This window comes from Antrostomus carolinensis, unplaced genomic scaffold, assembly GCF_000700745.2.
Source record: "Antrostomus carolinensis isolate BGI_N321 unplaced genomic scaffold, ASM70074v2 scaffold6549, whole genome shotgun sequence".
NCBI classification, from domain to species: domain Eukaryota; kingdom Metazoa; phylum Chordata; class Aves; order Caprimulgiformes; family Caprimulgidae; genus Antrostomus; species Antrostomus carolinensis.
Window position 1 is genome coordinate 104,925 of NW_010339134.1, and position 17,549 is coordinate 122,473.

Below are 17,549 nucleotides of genomic sequence, written 5' to 3' on the forward strand. Positions count from 1 at the left end.
CCTCTGCCAGCAGAGCAGCATGGCTGGGCACTCCCAAATTTCCTGAAGATAAAATTAATCCATCTTACTGAAACTGTTGATCTGAGCTTTCCAGCTGGCCTTGTCCTCAGTGATACGGGGAAAACTGGCACAAATGAAGGTACTGGCAGATTGATGAGGACCGTAACTGGGAGCACAGCAGTAGCAAAGAGCAACTGAGAGGAATAACCCTTCCTGCAGGCACGCACAGGAGCGTGTCCCCATGGCCATGGCTGTTCATGTGGTTCAGCAAATTGTGCTGCTGGTTAAACTGTGCTCAGTTCCCTGAAAGGCTTTACATAGATATAGGTGAGCACAATATTCCCAAGTAAGCAAAAAGCAATTTAGAATGATTGAAGCATCGTTAAAACCCATGTGGGTAGCTGGTTTGTAATGCTAAGCGAGAAAAATGAAATGCTTTTTCATGTCAAAGTTGCCAAAGGTTATATAGGAAGGCTGTATATTAAATCAGTAGTGAAGCTATGAATAAAATTCAAGAAACCAAACATAGATTACCTTTGTTTATGTAGTTCAATTGCATATAATGCAATTAAATTTTAAATGCCTGTATTAAATATCCAGTATATCAGTTTGTGAATGGTTTCCACTTTATGGTCAAAAACTCATTGCAAAGTCTCTTTGTTACAAGTTTGTAAAGCAAACAGAAATGCAATAGGGAAGAGAGTCTGGAGCTCCCAAAATCTGAGGCTGTGGTGATAAATAGCTAAAGAACTGCCAGGAGATGAGCTCTAGATTTCACAAATGATCTATGAAATATGTATTGATGCATTTCCAGCAGCAGTTATCCATCAGTGGACTGAAATATCTTCCCAGAGCTACTTACAGGACAGTGTTTCAATCCCAGCTTTATTGTTCTTGGAGATGGAACATATGTAAGCTAGTTTATAAATCTCTTCCTTCAGCATCTTATTTTTAAGGGCATTTTAGGAGTGAAGCATCTGGCTTGACTTCTAGATCATCTGGATTCTGTCTGTTCTGTCAAATCACTTCAGGCATGGACAGTTTTTACTGGTACTTTCTGGATCCTAAACTTCAAGTTACACATTTCTGGTTTACTAGAAAATGTTGAAGCTGTCACACGCTGGAAAAAGGTAATCCTGAATAGTGAGGTGTTAAGAGATCTCCTTGAAAAGGGTGTGTTGTGCACCTCAGGAAGGTTATGTACCATCTCAACAACTAAACTTTCAATTACTAAAAATTCCTGGTACCAGTGATGCTGTCAGTGGTAGATCCAGGTTGTTGCCCAAGTCTGTGTAACAACCAAGTACAAAGATTGCTTCAGGATGAATTTTTTTCCTTGCATTTAAGTATCATCTCTGCGTTATGGCTTAGCAAGTCAGTGCTACACCTACTCGGAGATGCCTTCTTACCACCTCCTTCCCCTGCTCTGGGACTGCAGGCAGAAATTTTGAGGATCACTGTGAAATTTGTTTCCTCATACAAACTTTCACTTGAGTCGGTGAGAGTTGCATCATTGGTGCTACTGGTTTAATGATGGTTATATACAAGGCTTTCTGGCCACCATGTAGTCAATGAGCTGTATGAATTTAGACTTGAAGTGCAAAGAAGATGCATTAGGAAAATGAGCAGACTGTTTTCATGTGACAACCACAAGTAGGGTAAGGTTTGTAGAAATAATACATTTCCTTTTGACTGGTGTTTTGTCTTTTTGACCCTTGTTTTCTACCTTTGTTTTGCTTTTTCTCCAGCTGGGATGACAGCAGCTCTGTCAGCAGTGGGATCAGTGACACCATAGATAATCTCAGTACTGATGACATTAACACTAGCTCCTCTATCAGCTCCTACGCCAACACACCTGCCTCCTCCCGCAAAAACTTAGACGCACAGGTAAGATTCCTGGTTTAGACAATTAACATTGATATTTATTATTTTCTCAGTCCATAGGTATAGTTATTTTAAGTTGGATTAATTTGAACACACAGGCAGCCTTCAGTACAGAGGGTATCATTGAAAAGGCAATGTCACACAACAGTAACCACCTTATCATACGTGGCATTTACAAACATTTCCTTTATGTGTGGAATCCGTGGCATCTCTGCTGCAGTGGTGTGGCAACAAACAGCTTCTGCCTTCCTTGCAGCACTGATGAACAGGAAACGTTCATCAGTGGATGGGGTTTTAAATTTATTTATTTATTTATTTTAGCTCTAGAAAAAGTATTATGGTTTTTCTTAAAGAATAGAATTTAATTAAGTCAACGTGAAAGTTTAAATATTATTTACACTTCCATCGGAAATGTATGCGTGCTAGGGAAATGAAATGTATTATTTTAAAATTCCAGGGCTGCATGTTACTGCAGGCTTTCTATTTTTGGCAGCATTTCATAGGAGGATAAATTTTACATCCATCGGCAGCCTACGTGTAAGTTTTATGCTCAGACACCACACATCCAAAGAGGGTAAAACAAGTGAAGGTATCCAACAGTTTTTCATTCATCGATTAGGCTGCATAGTACAGAGATTTGCAGTACTGTAAACTGCTTTTTTCCTCCAGTGTAGAGAATTTTGTTTGGAAAAGTGGGGGACTAAGAAGCCCAACTTTGTTCTTTGTACATCTACTTGCTTGAGGGATTCAGGGGTCATGTATCAAAGCAACCAGGATGCAGTGACTTGGCATTGCAGCAGGTAGAGGAGATGTAGGTATGACCTTCTCCTCCGTTTCTTTCCTCTTTTATTCTTCTCCAATCCTTTTCATGACTGGACCTTAAATCTGGTTTTAATATCAGTGTTAATGTAGACGTGTGGTTGCTGTGAAGTGTTGCTCTGCCTACAGAGCTGTGTGCAAGCATAGATTGCTCTTTGTTCCCTTGCCACGTAGTGCATGTTTGAGCCTACGTTAAAGATTTCCAGTTAGCCTCTGGTTGTGTATCAGCGATTGCATGTGTGCTCTAAACTGCTAATACAAGTCCCCTACAAGCTGAGAGGACTTAAGATCTATAAAGTGTGTTCCGTACGTAACAGAGAGTAACATAGACAACTCGAAGTACTTTTTTGACAATTGTTACTGTCCCAACATTGTGATACTGTTGGGAAAAAAAGGAAAAAAAAAAATAAAGAGAGACATGACTAAACATTAACCTAAGGAAAAAAAAAACCAAAACCCAAACTCATTTGACTTCTATCTTCTGATGGATCGGATTCTTGGAAACACCTCTGAGAGATCAAAATCTGTGTTGACGAGCTCCTCTTCCTCCTCCACAACTTTTACAGCATCCAAGAGAGTGCAGACACACACCAGAAGAAAAGCAGCTGAAGCTTGTACAGACAGTAGAGCACAGTCATGAGAAGACAAAGCTGGGAGCTAAGACATACAAGTTGTGTTTGCAGGTTTTTTATGTGTGTCTGTGACCTGCTTCTCTCCTCAGTTTTCACGGCTGACTATTTATTCTAGGTGTTACTGTTATTTGTAAATTATTATCCATAAAATACTTTGGTTTTATTTGAACAGAATATCCTAATCTTGTCAACCAAGGGAATGAAAATAGCTTGGAGTGAGGGAACCATGCGTAGCTTGCAGGGTTGATTTTTTGCTGCCCAAAGCAGTCCTCACAGCTCATCAAACAGCAAATGCTACATATATGCCTGTTGTGTCTTACCTGGAGTACTGGATGGTGGTCTGTGCCCCAGGTTTGCACTTTTAAGCTGCTGTGATTCTGCCACATCTTTTTGAGGTGGTACAGAAGCTGGATTTCAGATAATTAAAGAGGGAGCTTGAAGCTAATAAATGTGCAACTGAGAGTCCAGACAAATAATACAGCAACATCAAAGGGAGAGAGCCCTAACATGTCCATGTCTGCTGATAAAATCAGTGTCTTATGCAGAATAATTTCTGCAAAGGAAGACATGCTTGCAGTAGGAAAAAAAGTCTCTGCTAAGAACTTGATTTTCAGAGCTGTTGACTACCCCATACTCCAGAAGCTGTAGTTTTTCCATCTTTGAGAAGCAGGACTTAAATATATTGACTCCATCTTCATGGACATTGGTAGTTGGAGCTCTTTTTTTTGTGATAGTACTATGAAGATGTTCATAAGTTGGTTCTGAACAAGCTAGTGATCGGAACCAGAATTTGCCTTACCATGTTCCTGTGTCTTGCTCTGATTATGCCAGGTACCCAACCACTTAATGTAGCCTTGCTGCTTTTGAGATCCTAATATTTTTCCTTTATATTGCACAAACTTAGGTAAGTTATCTTTTAACACAGACCTGTATATAGTATTCCTTGAAAGTCATGTTAGACACATGTTTTAAGGAGAAATTAAGACCTGGTGGGCATTCAAAAATAACTTATTTAACTGAAATAAGGAGGAGAGGAGGAGATCAAGTAGTAACCTTGTTCATGTAATGCTGAAAACATAAGACAGAAAGGAAACAAATTTAAATAGAAAACAGCAGCATCTTGAAGCTGTTGGATCAAGACAACTTCTCAGTTTCATTGGAGCAAAGATGAGGTTGGTCTGTTCACAGCTTCATGAATAGATTTACAAAAACGTAGGAATAAATTGAGAAATCCTGGTGGTTACTGCTACTGCCAGCTCAATCGGATTCGCTCCCGACTCATGCTTGCTATGTCTTGCCACGACCTCCAGCAAACAATATTTCCACTTTCACCCACTCCAGGTCTTTCAGGCAGGTGGAGTTTCAGTTGCAATCCCAAAGCCAGGTTTCACTGTGTTTTGGTTTTGATTCCTTAGTCATGTTTCTGTGCTGTTCTCAGTGTTTACCATTAAACAGAAACATCTCTGGCCAGAGGGCTTCAAGTGTAGATGTGCAGCATTTCAAAGGCTACAGAAAAACTTTGGCTGTGGGTGTAGTAGTGTAAAGAAATGGAGAGAGGACTTCTTGTAATGCTGTTCTCCCTGTTTTTACAGATGTAAAGGGGGGGAAATAGAAGAAATATTTCATAGTCAACCAAAATTAGAATAAGCCCTTTACTAGCATATAGGTGTATTTCTTGCTCTTGAACACTAACAGTGTGAATATGCAATTCCAGACAAGGTGCTTGAAGCAAGACTCTAATGAGAGCACGTGAGGGATGATGCTGAGGTGGTTTTGCTGGTTGGTTATTTGTTACTTCTTGCCTGTGCTCTCTTCCAAGATCTGTAAACTTAGGAGCCATTTGCATGAAATTATGATTTTGGAGAAACACAGGACATAGAAACAGTCACACTGTGAATTTCTTACACACCTACCAATGGTCATAAATAGAAAGGTAACCAGCCCCAAACCTTGCAGCCATACAAAATGAAGGAAGTTAGAAAGCAGTGTTTCATTAAGTCTATGTGGAGTTGCTCTCTTTGAATGGAGAATCAGGGAAGCAACATTTGCATAGCATGAGGAAAATACAGCAAGAAATAATATCTGAATCCATAATCCAGCAAATGCTTAATGGCTCAATATACAGACCGATCACCCAGACCCTAACTATTTCACGTGACTGAAGAAAGACCATTATGATGTGTGGTGTCAGCTCTCACATGATGATCACTTAGCCTAGTCTTTCAGGCTTTTGAAAAACAAAAACCAAAACCCCGACCTAATTACAGTCAAAAGCAAAGGAAATTAAACCACAACTCCCCCTAGATTCTTTAATATTAACGGTGTGATCTGTAAGAAGAGAAAAGTCATAAACTTGAAGCATACTTTAGGAACTTAAAATAACAGCATTTTTCTGAAAGTGTGGTAAGTGATCATGTGTCCTTTCCTTTCCTGTGCTGTGCTTTTCTCATTATCCAAAGGGAGTAAAAGGTTGTGGGCTTTATAATGCTTTAGGATATTTAAAATAATTTCCTTTTAAGTGATATTACCATTTGGCTACTGCACAGTGCTGAGCACATTCATCTTCTGCTGAGGCTGCAAGGAAGAGGTGGCTCTCAACAGCTTACCAAAGTTCACCAGCTCCTGCTTGGGAGCTTCATGGTGGAATGTTGAATTGACAGTCTCTTTCATGGTACTGTGATGGTTGGAGAACACTTCAACTATGAATTTTTTATCTACTCAGGGTCAAGTGTGTGGATATTTGTCATTTGTGCCTGATCACAAACCAGTTGGTTATGGTGTTACAAAATTTGCCCAAGTTAATCAACAGCATTTGACAGGAGAAGTAGAATTCTGCAAGTGTAATCATTAGCAATAGAAAATGCTAATGTTTGGGGAATATGTTATATATGTAGGGTAATAGATTTAAACATTTCTGAGAATTTGGCAAAGGCTTGCTAATGAGAAAATTCTCCATTTGACATTGATCTTTGCAAAATTCTCCATAGACTGCCACACAATCAGTCTGTGCAAGGGGAGGGAAAAAACATTTGTAGGTGTTGAATGTAAATTAAAAAGTGATGTAATTTGTGTCTTTAAGTCAGACTTGAGTATTGTTTGAAAGTTGTTGGGGATTCATTTTTCTTCAGTTCTTGGGTGTCCTCCTAATATGTTAGATTAGAATGAACAGCATTCCCCATCTTCAAATCTGTTTGAAAAGCTGCCTCCTCATGCTTTGGTAGATCAGATTGCCAGACAAGAGATAGGAAAGCAGCAAGAACAAAGGAAAGCTGGCTGCACAGGTTTGAAACGCTTTTTTGGCGTTGCAGTAAAAGGGTTTATCAGAAATTTGAGATGGAGGATTATAAATGTCATGGAGCTGAATATGTCCTTTATAAACCAAGTGCTTTTTTTTTTTTTCCCCTCCTTTTTTTTCTTTTCTTTGCTCTAAGGGGGCATGGCTGTTATGTTTTTCTATTTTTCCCTAGGATATTATAAAAAAAAATAATTCATTGCTGGGGTTCATTTCTTGCTGTGACATTTCTTTATCAAAGGCATGTTATGTTTGTTGGTACTCAGAGATGACTGCTGAGTTTATTAATCAGTTTGATGATTCTCTTTTATGAAGCTTCTTAAAAGAAAGGCTTGCTCTGAAGGCTGTATTACAATTCCTTATCTGACCTAGACTGATGCAGAAAAGCATTCCCAGGTTGAGCGGAATTCCTTGTGGTCCGGTGATGAAGTCAAGAAATCAGACGGAGGATCCGATAGCGGCATAAAAATGGAGCCAGGATCTAAATGGAGGCGGAATCCCTCTGATGTGTCAGATGAATCTGATAAAAGCACTTCTGGTAGGAAGAACACTGTTATTTCACAGACGGGCTCCTGGCGACGAGGCATGTCAGCTCAGGTTGGCATTACCACACCAAGGACTAAACCTTCAACCACCTCAGGCACCTTAAAGACACCTGGAACAGGTGAGAAAAGGTGTAAGATATAAACAAGCCAAAAAGTGTGTTCAGTATGAAAACAGTTTAAATACTTTCCAGAGGCAGAACCTGAACTTCAGGTAATCCTGTCTTTATTTTTAGGTATTGTTTTAACCTATGCAGCATCTCATATATCCACATTGCTATTTCTGTTCATTTGAAAATGCTTATTTTGCATTAGAACACTGTGAAAGTTGTTTTTGCAACAACTCTAGTCTTAAGCCAAGCTATTTATTTGGCACAGTATTGCCATATGGAGAATAAGTAATATAATTTCAGCTTTTGAAGTCATGGTTAACTTTAAGAATGTACAATATGTGTGATTGAGGTGATTTTTTTTTTTTCCTTTATACTAAACCAGCATGTTAATTTATACTAAACACTAGTTAGTTCTGGATTTCCTTATAAATGTATTAGCAATTTTAGCACTTGCAGATGTGTGAATGAAAATTGATTGAATTTGCATAATCAAGTAATACAAGTTAACACCTCTCTTCTTACTTGATCGTGTGCATAATTGTACTTTAAAAAGTTGAAGCTGGATGCTTCAATGTCTTTTAGGTAGATTATACTAATGGCCTAACACTACTTCTGTCTAATGATAAAAAAGGATCAATCTGTGGCAGCTACAGAGGGAAACATTTTCTTTCTTATCTGTCACTATTACATTAGACTGTTCTGCTTTTCATATTCTCGAGGGCAAGCACACCACATACTTTCTCTGGCCAGTATGCATGTCTAACTCACGAGAGTGGCATGTCAGTCCAGTGCAGACTAGGTCATAATTTTAACCACAGTCTGGTGGCTAACACGCTTTTGCTTTTCATGCTGCTTTGAGTTTCATCATTTGCTCGATGTTTTCAAGTCATTAAATATTAGAATTCTTTTTCTATTTTTGTAGGTAAAACTGATGACGCCAAGGTATCAGAAAAGGGTAGACTATCTCCTAAAGCTGGACATGTTAAACGTTCCCCATCAGATGCAGGACGCAGCAGTGGTGATGAATCCAAAAAGCTTCCCACAAGTAACTCTAGAACAGCTGCTGCTAATGCTAATACATTTGGATTTAAGAAACAGAGCGGGTCAGCCGTAGGCATGACTATAATCACTGCCAGCGGGGCGACTATCACCAGTAGATCGGCTACCCTGGGAAAAATCCCAAAGTCATCTGGACTCATGGGTAGGACCACTGGTCGGAAGACTAGTGTTGATGGCTCCCAGAACCAGGATGATGGCTACTTAGCACTTAGTGCCCGAACTAATCTTCAGTATCGTAGTTTACCCCGGCCCAGTAAATCCAGTAGCAGAAGTGGAGCTGGGAATAGATCTAGCACAAGTAGCATAGACTCCAACATAAGCAGCAAGTCAGCTGGGTTGCCTGTCCCTAAAATGAGAGAGCCTGCCAAGGTAATCCTTGGAAACTCTCTGCCAGGATTAGTCAATCAGACTGATAAAGAGAAAGGGATTTCGTCTGACAACGAAAGCGTGGCCTCATGTAATTCTGTTAAAGTGAACCCTGCGTCACAGACTGCTGCTAGCGGAGCTCAGAGTTCTCACCAGCAAGGAGCCAAGTACCCCGATGTGGCCTCTCCCACTTTGCGCAGGTAGGCAATGCATTCGTTGGTTGTGCAATGATGTTAGTGGGACCTGAATGATCAGGACTCTCGGAGCCAGGCCTGGCTGTGTTTTGTGGAGCACTTACTATTTAGTGTCCTACATCAAGGTCTATGTCTTTACATTTAATTTCACGGAAACAGGTTGGCCAGTGTCGTAAATACTCAGTACATCACGTGACAGCAGCAAAAAATTAATATTTGGAAAAAACAACTGTCTGGCAGAAAGTTTGGCAATTGTGATACGAGTCTCTTTGTTACAAAAATCATACCTGAGGGCTTTATCCATGCAGATACCATAGGAATAAAAATTTTCTGGTAACCTGAAGGTTACCAAAGAGTTCTTGCACCAATGTAACCAACCTGCAAATATTCCTATGGTGGATCAAATTATAAATTGACAACAGGAGAGTTATTTCAGATTTTCCTTATGACAGATGCATAATTTGACCTGCCATGCATAGATTCACATGCCCAACCCAAACCCATCTTTCAGTTGTGTGGATTAGGCCAGTGCGGTGCAAGATTTACAACATGAGGTTATTCAATTATGTAAAAGAACCCTAAGTACAGTCACTGTCTAAACTGGGTTGCATTTTCTTGTTTTAATATTTTTTTTTAAACAAAAATCTTATCTGTCTTCTATTTCTCTACCACTGCCCCACACATGCTTTCAACATTAATATTGAGTTGATCAGGAATTAATTTGTTGATGCAGTGTACATCCAAGCCCTGATATTGGTGAAAGGTTCTGTTAATATTATTTTTAAATTTAATTTGACATTGAGTAGCTTGTCTGTTTCAAGTTGCGGTGTTTTGCATTTCATTTTGTCTTGATGCCCATAATACCCATACAGTTATGCTGCATCATCCTGCTTCCAGTGACGTGAGAAAGCCACATTCCATCTGAAGCACGGCATAATGGCTGTGATGGCAGCTTAGGCTAATGCTCTAAAGAGTTGGAAACTGTTTCTTTTTAGATGGGTGGTTTTATTTGAAGAGGATCATTCAAAGTGCTTCATTTATTTTAATCCTGGTTGTCACTTGATAAGTCATGTCCTTTAGAACATTTAATTTTCATCAATGACTACTTAAAAGGAAAACCTTCAATATATTTTTCATTTCTATAGCATGCCCCATGAGAAATGCACATTTTCAGTGTTGCAAGCCTCAGGCACATTAATCTTGAAATTTGCTTGTTAGTTTTTTTTTTATTACTAGAAAGCCACATTGCTAGCCTTGTAATTGAAATACTACATTGTCACTTCAAAGAGAAGACACTGATGCTCAATTTAACTATTCCCTAATTTGATTTACAATTTCACTCTTGAATTTTTAACCATTTAAATAGTTATATGTAGAAATTAATCAGAATTTAATCTGGCATCATCTGCTTATTACTGATTTCTAGAATGACAATTAAGAAGATTTTGTGCTCTATTTTTGTAGTCAGTTGAGATGACTTGCACATGGGTTTTTTTGCATGTTTCCTCTCAGACTTGTTATTTTTTGATATTAAACAATTAATTAGAATCCATACCTTTGTAATGATATAGATTTACCTGTGAGTGCATGAACGTATGTAGCTTCTATGCTGTCATAAACAGTGAAATTCTGTAATTCTGCAATGAAGGCCATCACTGTCTCTGTTCTCTCAGTATTCCCTTTAGCTCTGGTATTACGTATCCAGCAGGTCCCTTAAGTCAAACCCTCGTTTATCTTGATATATTTTGTTGTTAAATTGAGCCTTCATGTTTTGCAGTATATAATACACTGCTTTTCTGTTAATGGGAGACATGCATGACCCAAGAGCCAGCTCAGATATGTCAGTCTCTTGTCAGTGGTAATAGATAGGAGTAAGATGTCCTTCCTCGTAGGGCATGTCCTTCCTCGTGGGGCATGTCCTTCCTCGTAGGGCATGTCCTTCCTCGTGGGGCATGTCCTTCCTCGTAGGGCATGTCCTTCCTCGTAGGGCATGTCCTTCCTCGTAGGGCATGTCCTTCCAGAGTTAATCTCTGTATTGTTGTGACAGTCTTGCTGGGTTGGATTTTCTCTGGACTCAAATGAATGCTCTCCAAACCGCATCCTCTTCTGAAGGCTTTTGTTATGAGGTTGTGGTTTGAGCAGACACCGCTGTTAGCAGCAACACATTTCTGTTTGTGCCACAGTGTAACATCCTTTCCGTTGTATTGGAGGTGCTGTGAAACAGTTTTGGGAAGACTACGTAGTTTAAAAACGGCTTGTAAAACTGTTGTGTGGGTGGCTGGGGTTTTTTACACTCTAGGATCTTATTTCTAGGAGTTGAGATGTGTTCCAGGCATCTTGCAGAGGAACCCTGGTGCTACAGGTAGCACCCATGCAGTGAGTACAGGGCTTCGGCATTGCTGGATTTACTGCACGTGTGCTGAAGGGCACCCAGCTATATTACACAACCTTTGTTTCTGGGAGGTGTTGGACAAAGTGACTTAGTGTGCCTGTGTTACACAGACAACCTGGGCATACTCAAAAGCTGAGAAAGTTTTGCTCAGTGCATACCCATCCGTAAGTCTTCAGGAGCTCTTGTATAGAAGTGCTGTAGTGCTCTCTTCTGAGGGCTACAGTCCAATAGACACTGGCTTTGAAAGGTGTCACCCCAAATACTCTACACTGTTGAGAAGAAAAAAGCAAATCTGTGTAGGTATGTGTGAGGGAGATGGGGGTTCCAAAGGTTTCTCAGTCGCAGAAACAGAAGCAACATTTTGGGGTGGATGTTTAAAGCTGGAGTCAGAAGCTACGCTTATCATTTTGAGGATCAGTTTTGGCATGATTGATGATCTGTTCTTAAGCGTGTTTACTTCTGAGGCACTTGTGCACTTCTGAGAAGCTTTCTCCTTGCCTGTTAATGAGGGAATTGAAGCCTCTTCTTCATTGGCAGTGCAGTTGCGTCACAGGCAACCGTGATGTAACCTGGAGATGCTGCAGTCATCCTCTTCCAACCATGCTTTCACATCCCCTCCCTTGCTCTAGTTCTGGCACTCAGATAGTCTTTTACTGAGCCAGTTCCAGGTGCCAAAGCAGGTAAAATTTCATTCTACACTCCAAAAAAATTAGTTTCCATCCAGCTTGGCTCCTGAAATGAGACATTTGATATCAGGAAATGTTTTTTCTTGTTACATCCCAGGAAATGCTGCTTCTGTGCAGAGGTTTGGTGGTTTGCACAGTATCTACCTGGACAACAAGCTTTCAACCTCTAATATTCCCTACTTCAGATTAATCAGTACAGTGTTTCTCTAATATCCTTTTTCCTTAAGGAGCAGAAGACAATATAGCTGTACTTTAGCTCTGTGAAAGTATTATTTGATGATTCAGAGAGGAGAGATTTGAAACTATCATAATTATCTCTGGACTTTATTGAAGATGGTGTGAACACAAGGAAATTTGTAAATTGATAGTTGTGTATGTCTGGTCTAGGATCATTTACTTAACAGTGTTTTGCTGAAGCTAAGATGGTCTAGATATAAAATATCCTTGTATTTAGTATTCCATTTTATGTATTTTTCATGTTGTCTTTTTTTTCACAGACTTTTTGGTGGCAAGCCTAGTAAACAAGTTCCCATCACAACAGCTGAAAATATGAAAAATTCAGTAGTCATCTCCAATCCTCACGCTACTATGAACCAGCAGGGTAATCTTGATTCACCATCTGGCAGTGGTATGCTGAGCAGTGGGGGCAGCAGTCCTCTGTATAGTAAAAACACAGATATGAACCAGTCTCCACTGGCTTCTAGTCCCAGTTCAGCACATTCAGCTCCTTCCAACAGTTTAACATGGGGTACCAATGCAAGTAGCTCTTCTGCTGTTAGCAAGGATGGCATTGGATATCAGTCTGTCAGCAGTCTTCATACCAGCTGTGAATCCATTGATATCTCTCTGAGCAGTGGAGGTGGGCTGAGCCATAACTCCTCCGGTGGCTTGATTCCAGCCTCTAAAGATGATTCTCTGACTCCCTTTGTCCGAACCAACAGTGTTAAGACTACATTGTCTGAAAGGTTAGTAGTTTTTTCTCTCATTTCCATTAACCTTGTCTGTATCTCAAATGTGAATGAAGTCCTGGCAGCAGTAGCCGACACTGTAGATGCAAATCAGGCTGTGCTTCTTACAAGATGATACTGAAGGGTATTACTAGAACAAAAATGCTGTTCCAGGCAAGGAGCCCAGTTCAGAGTAAGAGGATGAGTTCCAGTGAGGTTTTTAATTTGCTGTGGCAGCCAATGTGACAACTTGTCTTGCTACCATATTATACCTGATATTTGAATTTTGCATTGTATGTTGTCCTTCCAAAGTTGATCTGATAGCGATATTTAAAAAAAAAAAAAAATCTCCAGCATTGTTGTTATTTTGATTTGAGAAGCCAACTGTTTCTTGTTAGACTTCTTGTTTGTAACATTTGACAAGCTTTTGAACCGGAGGTCATGCTGAAAAGAGAAGTCCTTGTCTCCCTAGTCACTTGATCCCTTCTCAGCCTCTCCCTGCTGCCCTGTCCCATTTCCAGCCACTCACTGCAGTGTTTCAGTTACAGGCATTTGTGTGAATGTCTCATGAACATGACTGGGAGATGGATCTGACTGAGAAATGATCACCTGAATTGTATTTCAGACTGATCTGTCCCCCAGCTCCTTACACGATGAGATTCATCAGTATCTGTGTGGACACAGAGTCGGAGCTGGGAACAGGCTGAGCAGGGAGGAGGGAACAGGACTGCTTTTTCAGCATCAGAGCTGTATTAACGGCACGTTGAACTAACATCAGGATAAATCAGACAATGACTTGCAGTGCATGTTCTCTGTACCCCTGCAAGCATTGGAGATCAGCTATATTCTGATGTGTAATTACGTAGTCAGGTAGCAACATTTTTTAGTTGCATCTCAATGGAGAAAATTATCGCTGAATATCATGTTCTGAAAGTTTGGGTTTCTGTTTGTGTTTTATTATAATAAAACTCCTTTCTGTTCTTTCCTTTTTTCATTCTAATATTCCTTCTCTTGTTTTCTGTCTTGTTGGACTGATTCTTCTAGCCCTCTTTCTTCCCCTGCTGCTAGCCCCAAATTCTGCCGAAATACTTTGCCCAGGAGACAGGACAGGTAATGCTGTCTCAGGACAGGAGTATGCACAAGGCTGTAGGTTTTGTTGCCCATCTCGGTGAAGCAAATTGTTTTGTGAACAGACTGTGCTCGGTTGAGTCCTCTGCTGTGTTCATCGTTCGGGTGTGAAGTGACACTAAGACATGCCAGTGAGAGTCCCCTCAAACACCCCATCTACCCACCTAAATCAATCTGTAGAATGGCATATGGCAGGGTTGGCATGGTGTTGGTGTTGCTTTTGTTACTGGGAACGTCTTTTGGTTTGTGGGGGTATTTTGATTTTTTTTTTTTCCTCTCATTTTTTTGCCAAAGGCAATTTGAAAATCTTGCCCCCCTCTTTTTTTTTCCTTCCTACCAATCTAAACTCTCACTAGCATTTCAGCATTCCTCTGGCATGCTGCTTTTCCCACTACCTTTCAGGCCTGTCCTTTTTGTCGTGAAGTCCCTGCGTCATTCAGTGTCGTCAGTCTTTTATTGCAGTTTGGCTTGCGAGTGTTTTGCGTGGGGACTTGGGTACATCCATCCTTGAAAAGATGAATGCTAAAGTTAGGAAAAGATGACCTAAATCTAAACATTCTAGCTCACTTTTACTCACTGCTATAATTTTTTATTCACTCCTACAGTGTAATATAGCTATAAGGATTGTTATTAAATTAATTCATTTAAGCACATGGATATTTTCTCTAAAAAAAAATTATCAGACTCTTCCGAGTTACAGGTTCATCAGTTGTAAAAACATAAACTTAAATATTTGGGTTTTGAATGACTGATAGATTAATTTTATTTTGCTAATGGAATTTAAACTAAGATTTGAAAATTTAAACAATCTGGGCTCAGTACTTTTACTGCTATACGTTGCAGCTGCCTAACAGTAATTAGCTGCCTTCCCTAAATGGTGTCTGTTGAAAGAAATGACAGGAAGGTGGTTTGGACTTGAAGATTCTCATCAGTTTTCACAAAGAGTCTGCCTCACGCCTGCTGAAAAGCATATTTTTAAGCATCTGTTTGACGTTTAAAGAGCCATTGTTGTTCATTGTGGGTAGGAGAAATAGCAAAACCCCGTTGTGAACAGATGAGCTTCATTGGCATGGTACCAGATGCATGGTGGTGCAAATCCACACCTGGCTGAGGAGGTTTTTGCATGTTTTTGTAGGAAGGCCCCAGCACCTTTTCCTCTGAAAAGGTGATGCAGATGTTTGTACGTCCGTCCGTCCTTCGTCCTGATCTTACTCCTTCCCTTTTGTTCTTCTCTGAAGTTCTTTTCTTTTAACTTTTCTGCAGCGACCCACATCTTGATAGGAACACTTTGCCTAAGAAGGGACTCAGGTATTGGTGTTTCCACACGGTTTTGTTGTGGCTTTGGAGTTTGCTTTGTGTTTCTGTTGTGGCTGGTGGTCATGGTCGCAGTTTGCAAGAGGTGGCAACAATATTGTTTCTTTTTTTTTCTTTTTGTCTTCTCTTTCTTTCTTTATTCCTCAAAGAAGGCCATTGACAACTGTGCTTCTTTTCATCCAGTGGCTTCTCTGCTTGAGCAAGAACTGTGGCTTTTGCTGGCTGAATTGCTGAAAAGCATGTCATAAACCATCACTGGGCTTGACTTGAAAACAATGATTTTGCAGCTTCTCTGGCTATTACATGGAATGACTTGAGATCATTTTCACCCCAGGAACCTTGTTGTTGATATACAGATAGAAAAGATTGTCAATATCATGACAAACCTTTTAGGATAGGGTTGGACATATTAAAAAAAAACACAGGGCTCTTAAGAGGTAACTTCTACTCTTCTAGAAAAGAAAGACAGCTTTTGGCAGTTGTCTTCTCATATGTTTTGTGTACCTGCAAGGTCATGATTTTTATAACATTAAAAAAACTGCACCAAAAAAGATTTTTCGAGTGATACAAGCAATTCTAGAAAGATAATCAATATTAGGTCTATTAATTAAATGCTTGTGTTACAGAATTTACAGAAGGTATCTTGGACAATTTAGAAAACTGCAGCTTCAGAATTGCTTAATGCAGCTTCTAGAATCACTGAGTTGATGCCTTAAAATTATGGCTGCAATTTATTCTGTGCTGTACACATTGTTCCTCACAGCAGCTTCGTCCCATGAAGCCGAGTGCTAAAAACCTTTCTTAAAGTGATATTTTGTTTAAAATCTTTCTGTGGTTCTCAAGTATGTCTCTAATAAAGACTCTCTTTTAAGACTGAAACATTTGAGTGCTGAAGAGGTAGGTATTAATGCTAAAAAAAAATAAAAATAGTGTGTTAAAGTAAAATGACTGTTTAAAGCCCCTTTCTTAATAAACAGATATATGTGCAAAGTTTGAGAGGCAGATAGTCAGGGGCTGTTGCTTAAGTATTGAGGCATAAGCAGAAAAATGAAAGTATTCTTTGAAAGTTTGAGTTTTTACATTGTTAATTATTGTAGTGTTTTTGATTTAAAGTAGTCTTAATAGAGTATTTGGTTGCAGGGAATCTAATTAATTAAATAGATATTATCAACTAATAATAGGCTCCAAGTGTTAAGTTTTTGGAAGGAGAGCTAGGAACACATAAATATTTCTCCAAAGTAGATGGCATAGCATAAAACAGACACTGAAATCCATCAGCAAAGTGTTTCCATGGTGCTCTTTCTGTCGATACCTGTATCCTATCACATATTTCACGTAACACCTGTGGTAACACACCTATTTTTCAGGCATATACAGAAGCAGATTTAAAACTTTGCTTAAGCTGAAGCCAGTGGGTGTTTTGCTGTTGATGCTGGCATAGACAATGTTTCCATTGTTTTCTTTACCTTCAGAAAAGGCTAAACATAGTCTCCTTTATGGTGATTTAATGCTGTTAGTTTTGAATTAAATGGGATACACCTCCACAGACTTCTATATTAATGTCTCTAGAATATGAATTGTTGGGTCACAACTTGTTTAAAAACCTAATAATGGCTTTGTTGACTTGAATTTGGTTGTAATATGACTAAAAGCCAGCTAAGCTTAGTGATGCACCAACGTATTAAAATAGTGATAGAATTTTGGCATAAACTAAGGAAAGGAAAGGATTTCCAAATTATGGTACTCTCTTGCAATCATACATGCATGACACGGTCTATTTTATTCTACAGCTTCTTGTTCACTACTGCTTTGGTTACTACTGAAGCTGTAGGAAAGGAGGTTTGGTCTTGTCCCTCCCCCCATCCCAAACAGAAGTGGAATTAATTAGTAACAGCTTAGAACAGCTTGGAACAGCTCCTTAATTCAGAGTTCTATTGGTTTTATATCATCTTAATCTTTACATTTCATATGAAAGTTCTTCCATCTTTCTTTCCCTCTCTCCCTCCCCAAGTCTCGTGACATTTCATAGTTGTAATTTTGTTTTTTTGGCTTTGGGGGTTTTTTTTAAATTTAAAAGAAATGTCAAAGTTCATTTTGGAAATACCGTTTGGTTTTGCAGGTATACTCCATCCTCCCAACTCCGTAATCAAGAAGATGCAAAAGAATGGCTGCGGTCCCATT

At 39.5% G+C, this 17,549-nt stretch overlaps 1 protein-coding gene across 1 annotated transcript in view; it reads left to right on the forward strand.

Moving 5' to 3' along the window:
* The window catches only part of LOC104530977 (neuron navigator 2-like), a 96,670-nt gene that overhangs the window by 44,233 nt on the left and 34,888 nt on the right, over positions 1-17,549 (forward strand). Inside the window, 7 exon segments of the mRNA XM_010175725.1 lie at positions 1,749-1,887; positions 7,000-7,291; positions 8,205-8,907; positions 12,477-12,944; positions 15,318-15,362; positions 17,488-17,547; position 17,549. The exon segment at position 17,549 is cut by the window's right edge and continues 85 nt beyond it. Coding sequence (XP_010174027.1) covers positions 1,749-1,887; positions 7,000-7,291; positions 8,205-8,907; positions 12,477-12,944; positions 15,318-15,362; positions 17,488-17,547; position 17,549 — 1,708 coding nt within the window.